At 47.5% G+C, this 10600-nt stretch overlaps 2 protein-coding genes across 3 annotated transcripts; one reads left to right on the top strand and one right to left on the bottom strand.

The window, feature by feature from the left end:
- The first annotated feature begins 1338 nt into the window (after window positions 1-1338).
- On the top strand, window positions 1339-6249 carry mindy4b (MINDY family member 4B). The gene is made up of 10 exons (XM_041941058.1): window positions 1339-1407; window positions 1806-1925; window positions 2093-2190; window positions 2837-3002; window positions 3661-3726; window positions 3840-3910; window positions 4260-4332; window positions 4467-4643; window positions 5823-6003; window positions 6107-6249. Exons 3-10 carry the CDS (start codon window positions 2114-2116, stop codon window positions 6247-6249), a joined length of 954 nt encoding a protein of 317 aa, XP_041796992.1. The 5' UTR covers window positions 1339-1407; window positions 1806-1925; window positions 2093-2113.
- tsen34 (TSEN34 tRNA splicing endonuclease subunit) lies at window positions 5096-10195 on the bottom strand. 2 transcript variants are annotated; one of them, XM_041941056.1, is made up of 5 exons: window positions 9956-10195; window positions 8264-8575; window positions 8039-8177; window positions 7679-7954; window positions 5096-7412 (listed from the first exon to the last, which is right to left on the bottom strand). In XM_041941056.1, exons 2-5 carry the CDS (start codon window positions 8564-8566, stop codon window positions 7225-7227), a joined length of 906 nt encoding a protein of 301 aa, XP_041796990.1. In that variant the 5' UTR covers window positions 8567-8575; window positions 9956-10195; the 3' UTR covers window positions 5096-7224. The 2 variants fall into 2 exon arrangements, with proteins under 2 accessions (XP_041796990.1, XP_041796991.1); XM_041941057.1 differs by having other exon boundaries at window positions 8288-8575.
- Between the last annotated feature and the right edge of the window lie 405 nt (window positions 10196-10600).

Below are 10600 nucleotides of genomic sequence, written 5' to 3'. Positions count from 1 at the left end.
CCAGCTGAACCTGATCCTGTAACACACACTCAGTGTTTAGTTTCAGTGGTGGAGGGGATGCCTGCTGCCGTTTGTCTCCATCTGGAACTCAGCAACAGCTTCCTGTTCATTTATCAGCTTCTCAGGACGAAGACCAACAGCTGATCCAGGAGTCGTTACTGCTGCTGTTCTCGTGGTAGACCAGTACAGATCCTATTCTTATTATCATGACCACCACTGTCATTGGAGGTAGTACTAGAATCAGTACTGTATCAGGCCAGTTCTATTAGTGCAGTATTGGCTGTTGTAGTGTCAGAACTAGTAGAAGTACCACTCTCAGTAGTATTACTCGCAGTAGTTAGTAGCTATTAGCAGTTGCTGGTGATGACAGACTGCAGGCTGGACTACATCGAGCTGCTTCAACAGGAAGTCAACAAGAATCCTGATGTGAGTGACATGAATTTACTTTGACTGAACTGTGAATATACACACACTATACTACTGCCGCTACAACTAATACTACTAACACTACTATTGTTACTACTAATACTACTGCTGTTACTAGTAATACAAGTAATACTAGTACTGCTACTACTAATGTTATTACTGATACTACTAATACTACTGCTGTGACTACAACTATGACCAGTACCACTCTTACTACCAGTAACAGCAGTGAGCTGGTCCAGTGAGTCATGTGTAGGTGTAGGTGCAGGTGTAGGTGCAGGTGTAGTGTCATCCGGTGCAGTTTGTGAGCGCCGGTTTTGGTCAGTTGGTCTCCATCACCTTTGAATCCAGCACTCGCTGTAACGTGGACCTGAATGACTAATTTGTGTTGTTTGGAGACACGTTTGTCGATGTTTTCTTTGATGAAGGTCGATTAAGGAGCCCCCCAGCCGAGCTGGATCAGCTCGTTTGATGCACAGCTTTTCACAACCTGTTTCTATTCTTTTTCTCATTTTAAGTCCTCATTATTGGACCCTTGTGCATCTTCTTGTGTTTGTGTATTGTGTTGTCATGATCGTGGCCCCCGTCCCCCACAAACCAAATCTACCTACGAGCATGTTGAGATGGAATGAAAGAAGAACAATGACATGAACAAAGATCCACAGCAAGAAGCAAACTGGACACAGCTTCATGACACCCCCCCACCAGCCGGGAGTCCATGTCTGCTCTGCAGAGAACACTGCAGCCTCCAGGGGGCACTAACAGTTTAGACAGATGGTTGCTGAATCTGGTCAGGTGGTTGGACAGGTGTGCTCAGGTGTGTCCTCCTCTCCTCAGAGACTGGTGGATGTTGGGAAGGAGGAGGAGCAGGAAGAGGTCCCCCCACCCTGCAGGATCCTCCCACAACTCTGCTCCATTCCCAGGAGACTGGTCATCTCAGCCGGCCTCGGAGGAACGCCGATCACCCCACAGCTGACAGAGGTGAGACTGTCTGTCTGTCTGTCTCTCAGGGGACTGTCTGTCTCTCAGGGGTCTGTCTGTCTGTCTGTCTCTCAGGGGACTGTCTGTCTCTCAGGGGTCTGTCTGTCTGTCTGTCTCTCAGGGGACTGTCTGTCTCTCAGGGGTCTGTCTGTCTGTCTGTCTCTCAGGGGTCTGTCTGTCTGTCTCTCAGGGGACAGACAGACAGACAGACAGGGATGGAGATGAACGGGTGCAGCATCAATGCTTTCTGTTCTTGTTTGCTCTTTGTGGATTCACTCAGTGGTTTCATCGCTCGGAGGCCTGATGAGTAACTGCGTCCCTCCAGCTGCTGACCCGTCAGCCTGAAGCAGGACTGACCCCCCAGCAGTGCTCACGTGTCTGCTTGTTTTCATGTTTAGAGCCTGAGGAGGATTCTGTTTGGAGGAACGTTTCACGTCTTCAACTACGAGTGGAGGAAATCTTACTTTCAGTTCAGGGAGCTGAACTCTGAGTTATCCTACGCTCTGGAGACTGACAGGGTACACATATTACTTCAAATACTGCTGGTACTCTTACTGCAATAAGTGCTAACATTCCCAACTGATTCTGCTACTGCAAGTTCTGCTGATACCACTTCTAAAACCAGTCACATGTTTCTGTTGTTATGGTAACAGTCTATACAGCTGCTCACCTGTCTGTGTTTCAGGGTGGAGCGCGAGCCGTTCAGATGGTCGTCCAGGCTCGAATCATTAAACACCTGCTGTTCATCCGACAGAGCGGCTCAGACGGACGGACGCTACACAGGTGAGGAAATGGTGACATCGCTAACCGACTTCGGCTTCATCGTTTACTTATCATAAATACTGTAGTTGTGGGCACAATTTCTGTGTGTAATGAAGGATAATTAACAATGTTTCAGGTGTTTCAGTCCATCCGTCCATTTTCTGAGGCTCATTCAGCAGCAAATTAAAGCTCAAATGAAAGTTTCTGCATCCATGCAGCTGTGAAGGTCCACAATACACACGTTTCATCATTTACTGATATTCAAAGTTCTGCAAAGACTTGGTGTGACCAACATTTCTGACCGTGCTCACGCAACAGCTGATTCAGATTCACTCGACCAGAAAACTTCCAGAGCACCCAGAAGGCATCCTGACAAAAGACCAGCAATGGTTTTACTCAGTTCCAGAGTCCAGAGTTCTGGATGTCTGATTTCCTCAGGATGAGCACAGGATGAGCCCCCCCCGCACCATAATACAATAATAATGATGCTGAGACATCTGTGAAGACCCTGATAGATAGAAGCAGATGATGAAATCTACCTGACCTTGCATGTTTGCCTTTCACACCTGTTTTTAGTGATGTCACCATGTTGCCAGAGCTCGTCGGGCCTGTCCGTCTGTACTGTAAGCTGCTTGTTCTTTTGTCCACTCTCTACCTTTGTCTCCAGTCTCTGTGAAGTAGGACAGAAGGATCAGGAGAGGGCACTGGCAGCAGCACTGTCCGACAGTCTCTGGTTGGCTGGCCAGGAGGTCAGTGCCACCGTTACCTTGGTAACCGAAGACTACTGTACGACACCTCACCTGGACTACAAACTGGACAACTTCACAGAGAGGGTACCAGACAGTACTGACACTGACTTCACTGAAGCTGTGACTGCGGGCAGTGTGTCCTCAGGTTGTCTGTCCGTCAGAGTCTAATCAGAGATGAACGGATTAGGTTTTGTTGGTCGAGGGTCACTGTGACCTCAGAAAACACGGTTTTGGCCTTAACTGAAGAATTCAAACATTAATTCTAACAAAGCTTCACACAAATGTCTCAGAGGATAAAATGATGTGAAGTGATATCCAAAGGTCAAAGGTCAGCTTCACTGTGACATCATCATGTTGTGCAGAAACTCTTTTCTGTCCACGATTCAGCAGCTTCACTCAGGAACAGGGGGCAGGTTGTCAGACACTGAACTGGTGCCTGTGATCCTGTAAACTGAGCTGATCTGCAGGTCCAACGTGTGTGAGGCCTCCAGGTTTCAGTCTGTAGCTTCTCCGCAGCAGCGGCCATATGAGTCACTGTGAGCTTTGGTTGTGCTGATGTTGATCTTCAGATGACTTTTGTTGCCCCTTGTGATGAAGCTCTATGTCCTCTGGACTATCAGTCCTCTGGACAAATAGTCCCTTAGTGAAGACAGCATGTTTCCCTCTGGACACATGTCAATACAGTGAGACATCAGAGACATCACCAGGGTTACCCACTGTGAACCATGCGCCTGTCTTTCAGTTGCAGCTGTTCTCATTTCACAAGAAAGAAGACGTGAGGGAGTTCATCCTCGAGCACATACAGTGTGTGAGTGAATCCAGATTATCACGTCAGCAGCCAGACGACGGCTCGCTGAAAATAAGATGAAGGTTGAAAATGATCAAGATTTTGACTGAGTCCATCGTCTGTTCATGTTGCAGTTTAAGGAGGAGGGGAGTCATGGAGTCATCCTGTTCCTGTACAGCCTCATCTGCTCCCGGACAGTTGACAGGTAACAAGACTGAAACCATCAGTTGATGTTAGCGCCCCCTTCACGCTGCAAAGGTCACTCCACCCCGCCCCCCAGACGGCTGGACTCATCAGCTCTCTGAGCTACAACAAACTGTACAGTTGGACATGATGGAGACAAGAGACAGACAGCAGCTGGACGTCCACCAGCAGACGCTGAGATGCTCCCAGAGTGACACGGTGACGAAAAGATGGAGTGAAAAGACAACCTGCAACAGTTTAAAGGCTCAAACTAAATTCACACAAAACTAAACTGAAAATCCAAACACCTGTTTGTAAGTTCACACTAAACTTCCAAGAATCAACATCTGTCATCCTCCTCTTCACGACAGGCTGAAGGAGGATCTGGACTCCACCACCTCCCACCTGCTGTACCTCAGTCTGGGAAACTTCGTCTGCTGTCAGGTGAGACGTTCACCTGCATTAGAAACAGTCTCAAGCTTTAATCAAGAAGTAAAAGCATCGACTCTTAAAAAGAGGAAGTCGTCTTTGTAGAGGGGACGCCTACGGTATCTGATCTTCCTGCTCTGTCTCTGCAGGCTTTGCTGAACCTGCTGCTGACCGGCAGGGCCAGTCCCAATGTTTTTAATGGGACTCGGCATTTCGGGGAGGACGGCCGGCCTCTGGAGCGCCCCCTGCTGGGCGTCCAGTCTCGTAGCGACGTGGGATATCTTCACTGGAGCCGAGAGCAGATGGAAAGAGGCAGGCTGCCGCCGGTCGGTTCATCGACTTAAATCTGATACAACAACTACTGATGCTGCTGCTAATACTTAGCATCTGTTGTTGTGTTTAGCATCAGATTCAATTTCATAAATATACATAAATGCTTAGAGTACACTTCAAAGTAAAATACAGTTTACTACAGCAGTTACTGCTGAGGTGGATCACTTGTGTGTCCGAGTACAGATGAGTCACATGTGATTGAATTCCACGCTGAGGCGATAACGTTTATAAAACACTATTATCGTTAAACGTGTCATCTGCTGAGCGAGCTAATGTAGCGGCTGTGTCGATCGATGAAGCACACTTTCACTCTTTGGCTCAACTTGCCGTTTATTTCTGTTCATTTACAAAAGAAGTCAGTCTCACCGCTTCCCAACGATGCCACAACGAAAGAATACTGATTCAAATTACTGTCGTTTAGCAAGCTCCTCCTTTACACTGGCATCCTGAGCTAGCATTAAGCTAGCAGTCACGATAACACGGTGTGTTCAACAAGCTACTCCAAACAATCAGAAATGTAAGCAATGCTAACATAAATCATTCTGATTAAATTAACAAAAAGAAGAACATCAACCACATTAAAACCGATAAACATGGTTATAATCTGTATCTGAGTCCACTGACCACAGACCGCGTACAGACGGGGGGCGGGGGTTCACCTCCTTTCCTTTGAATGTCACTGCTTCACTACATTAAAGTGTTATTTTAGTGAAGTAGGAGCTCATCTTTACTTCATGTGCCATGAACCCTGAACACGCTTTCATTCACTTCATGACAAGAGGCGACTGGATGATGTTCACGTCTGAGCACTAAGAATCCAAACCGACCAATCAGAGTTCTCGTTGTCTCCATGTGGTTTCTCTGGAGCGCCGACGTCGTTAGCACGTCAGCAGCCACACAGAAATCTGCTGCTGCGTAACGTCACTGTAGGTCTGAGCAGAAAAGGGTGTTATGGGTAACCACGTTAACCAGCACCTGAGCATTAAGCAATCTGATTGGCTGACTGAACTCCAGTCAGGAGGGTTGAAACAGAAAAGAAAAAACAGCTGACAATGAAAATCAGAACAGAAACAGAAGAAATGTGCAGCCTGGAGAAGCTTGTCGTAGATTTAGATAGGTGAGCATCACTTCCTGTCCGGCAGAGTTGACCTGCTCAGGTGTTGTGTCTGCAGGTGGGCAGCATGTTGAAGACCCCGAGGTTTCCGGTCTGGCTCTGCTGCATAAACAGCAGCTACTCGGTCGCGTTCAGTCTGAACCGCTCGCTGCTGTCCGACTGGAAGATGGAGCATCTGTTCCACCTTTACTACTACAGCGGCCAGAAGTCCCAGAAGACCACAGCCAGACTGACTGTAGGTGAGAGCCACGGTCACACCTGACCCCAGCTCAGTGCGAGACCTGCCGGTGCCTGTTGACTAACTCTGTCTGTCTGTCTGTCTGTCTTCTGGCTGTCCCACAGACACTCACTCCCACCACTGGGAGGCGTCATCCAGAGACTCAGATGGAGACCCAGAGAAAAGGTTTCCCTCACTGGAGATGACCATCAGGACCAAGTGGGACGGAGCCGCGATAGACTGGGACAGCACTTCACCTTTCTACTGACAGCTGACAGGAAGCAGACAATTCACTCCTGATGATGATGATGATGATGATGATGATGAAGCACCGTGTGACCAGAGCTGGGTCCGCCTGGACAGCCTCACGGGGCTGCAGCAGTAGAACTGGACCTGGGTTAAATCTGGCTCACTGGAACCACGTGGATGATCCTGAAACTGTGTTTCAGGTCCCAAACTTTTCTTTTCTCCACAAACTAAACAGGCATCACCTGATTTCAGATCTGTGTTGTTTCAGAGATAAATGTGATACTTTAGACCAAAAATAAAACCAAGACTCGGCTCTCACAAGTTTTCCTGGATGCTGGCTCAGGTTCAACTTTATTTCCGGAAGTCATGAAGTGTTTCTGCCCCCTGGTGGACACATTACATCACAGCAACGATGAATCTGCTGATCATGTTTCAAATTTCCATCAGTGTCATCATTTCACTTCAAAACATCTTTCACAACTTTCTCACATTATTTTCCCTGGCCTCAATCCTCAGCCTGTTTGTTCTGTTAGTTCACAATCTGATCCAGGACTGGTATTAACAGAACCACCAGGGATGGATGAACCTGATGTGGGGTCCTGGGGCAAAAACAAACCATCAAAACTTTTCTCTCTCTGTTCATTCAGTACACAGAGTTTTACTGAGCTGCTCTGGAAAAACTGGCCCCAGGTTTTGATAAAATCCTCCATAATATCAGGATTGGACTTCAGGTCGTTGTTTAAGGTTGTTTAAGGTCTCATCACTAACACCTCGTCGTTCTGGCTGGAAAAGAAATTAACAACCAAGAGATTCAGATGTTGTTTGTCTTCAGTTACCTCAGATCCAGACAGTTCAACCCGCTCAGTGTCCTGAACCACGTCTGAGCTCTCTCTGTAGTTCCAAAGCTGTGACCCGGGGACCAGCAGGGGTCCATGAAGAGGCTCCTGGTGGTCACAGCACAGACCAGGTTCAGGTTCCTGATCCCAGTCTTGATTCAAACCATCCCGCTCCACTGTAACGAGGTGTACAGCACTTGTCCGTCTGTCCCCAGAGAGCACAGCAGGACGGTCTTCTTCACGTTGGATCCCAGACGAGCCACGGCAAGGACGTCCAGCAGACAGACGGACTCCTCCAGAGACAGACAGACAGCGACGAAGTGAGCGTGGAAACGAAGAGGATCCCCTGAAGAAGACAGAGATCAGTTCAACGACAGTAAAAGGTTTAAAGTGACAAACAAACAAGTTGTTTTCTTTAACGAATCACGTTGGAACAGCGTAACGACTGTAGAGTCATTACGACACCGACCATACGAGCTGCTGTCTGACCCTCAGCAGTGTTTGGCTCAATGTGGACAAAGGATGAATCAAGGTTGAGCGGGTCGTCCACCTGCGGCTGGAGCTCCACCTTGAAAACCCTCAAACTAGAAGAGGAGTAAAGTGTCCACACACCTGGATATACCAGGAAGTCTCCTCCAAACTTCCCCGCTGATGTCAGGTAGAAGCCCTGCCCTCTCAGGTCTCTGAACACCTGGTACCTCGCATCACGGCGCAGGCTGTCCTGCCCTCTGATTGGCCAGTCGGCCTGCAGGAAGGCCCGGGCCTCGGGACAGTAAGTTAGCCCCGCCCTCGCTGTGCTCAGCTGGACCACCAGCGCTGAACGGGGGAATGTAAAGTTGTGGTCCAGCACCTCAAGGCGCCTCTGCAGGGCCTCCTCAGCTTCAGACCCTGAACCAGGACCAGAACCAGAACCAGGACTGTTAGATCAGGCGACAGCATTCAGTACAACTGGATGTTAACGGTTGGTCTCACCTGTGTGTGATGAGGTCATGGCGTGTAGCAGCGCTGACTTCCTGTCCTTCAGAGCGAGAATACTTTGCTCCTCATGACTCCTCCTTTGGTCCTCCTGGTGTTGCTTCACCAGCAGACCGAGCTCCACCCCTCCTATATGCTGCCGACAAATCAGAGATGACCTGTGGATCAGCAGGGCTGTCACTAACCTGACTAACTCACCTGGCCACCGGCAGGTGAACTCACCTGGCTCCCAGCAGGTGAACTCACCTGGTTACCGGCTGGTAAAGCAGCAGCAGCTTGGTGTTCTGTCAGCAGTCTCTCCTCCTCTGGCAGCAGCAGCAGAGGTCGACCCAGTCGTCCGTTCTGTCGGGGGGTTCGTGGCAGTGAACCCAGCAGCGCCCCCACTAGGCCCTGAGACCTCAGCGCCCGCAGGTCCTCCACCCTCCACAGCAGGGGGGCTGAGTCACAAAGACTGACCCCGACAACATGAGATGAGTCCTTGTACTCGCAGTCTGGGGGCTCCTTTCTGTTGGGGGGCTCCTCCATCAGCAGGATCTGTGAAAGAGAGAAGATTGAGTGATGCCGGTGGCATGACTCCAGGGAGTCCAGATCAGCAAGCCAGATCTGGACTCCCTGGAACAACCGGTGATCGGTTCAGCAAAGGTCTCAAACGGTTTGAACTGAGCTCATCACTGAAGCTGCTGTTCTGGACCACATTATACTGAGAGCTGTGGACAACAGGAGGGGCTCAGAATATTAGGAACCCCTCTGAGTATGACCGGGTCCAGTACAACACCATTACTATGATCAACGATGAAACACAGACTTCATAAAAGGAGCCTTTCCTGAGACGTATGGACTGTACAGGTGTATCTAATAAAGTGACCACTGAGTTTCTCCACCAGGGGGCGCAGACAAGTTAAAATATCCCAAACACTACAGGTCTGACACTATTAATAATAATTATGTCACATTTTCAGTCATTTAAGATAAAATATAACTTTATTAATGCCAGGCTAGGGAAATTAAATTGTTACAGACAGCAAACAGAAAGATAAAAAGACAATCCATATCCAACATGAGTCAGATATGAACAATAAATACAGTATTTGTACTATAGTACAATACTGTTGGTGTTAAAACTGTGAACTTGAACAATATGGCCAGATGCAGAGTAAAGTTGTGGGATTTATTAAAACTCACTTATTCTTACAACTGTTTAATTCACAAATCAGAATAAATTATCACAAATTAGATTGAAAAATAAAACAAATCATTCCATCACGACCTTTGAGGTTATCAGGTGTGACTCAAAGGTCCACTTACTCATTCTTGGTGCTTTCAACCAAATCTCACAGCGTGAACTCATGGTGTTCAAAGAGGGTCTGTGGTGTTGTCTGAGACCACCTCCAACACCAGACCATTTCCTGATACCAGTACAGACTCAAACACTCATCAGTTCACTTCAGTTCAAATAGCTTTTTCCAAACACATAGATTTAACCCGATCATACACTTTGCCCATATTATGGTGATGACAGCAAAACCAAGTCCACCTGTTGAGGAATATGACCCTCTCTGTCATCACTCAGACCAGGTCCCAGTGTAACCAGCAACACTGTGCATGTGTGTAATCAATAATGATCAGATGAAGAAACCGGTATACAACATATACTAACATATATAAACGATAAAGACTGTTAGCGATTTGCTAACAATTCACTCAGTAACCGTTCGACGTTAGCCGTTAGCTAACTCGGCTAACAGCTCACTCAGTAACTGTTCACGTTAGCTGTTAGCTAACAGCTCTCTCAGTAACCGTTCGACGTTAGCCGTTAGCTAACTCGGCTAACTGCTCACTCAGTAACTGTTCACGTTAGCCGTTAGCTAACTCAGCTAACAGCTCACTCAGTAATCGTTCAACGTTAGCTGTTACCTTACTCAGCTGTGAATGCACGTGCTTCCTGCCGAGCTCGCCACGATCTGCCGTAAAGTGCTCCAGCGGTAGTTTCTACTTGAATGATACAAACGAGACACAAAAGAACACGAAAAACAAATGACGACAAAAAAATAAACTTAAAACAAACAAGCGCACAGTCTGTTAATGTACCAGCGGGTCAGTTCGATAAATACACCGTCACATCACATCTGAAGTATCAGAACAGACACGACCGGGACAGACTGAACTGTTCGAAAACTGTCACGACCACATACAGCAGTATAACCTCCAATAGGAGCCAGCGAAGTTTAATTGGCAGCGAAATCAACCAATGGCAGGCCAGCAATGTACTCAACCGTTTTAACTATCTGTTTGAGCCTTCACGTAAGTGTCACAGGTAAAAATATAAAAACATGTAAATGTTTATCTATTGTAAAGCTTTTAGAGCTCACAACACGCTGTGAGATCATTTGGATATTTTGTCCGTGTTGTCAGTCTTAACATCATACCACCAAGTGGTTTCACCTTCACACTTTCACTATGTGACAGTTTGGGTACTCATACTACTACTACTACTACTACTACTCAAAAAAATATATGATTAGTCTCATAGTGGCACTATAATTAATATGCACCATACTT

The sequence above is a fragment of the Chelmon rostratus genome, chromosome 7 (assembly GCF_017976325.1).
Source record: "Chelmon rostratus isolate fCheRos1 chromosome 7, fCheRos1.pri, whole genome shotgun sequence".
In the NCBI taxonomy this organism is placed as follows: Eukaryota; Metazoa; Chordata; class Actinopteri; order Chaetodontiformes; family Chaetodontidae; genus Chelmon; species Chelmon rostratus.
The sequence above is the reverse complement of the archived record's forward strand: the minus strand, read 5'-3'. Positions and strand labels throughout refer to the sequence as shown.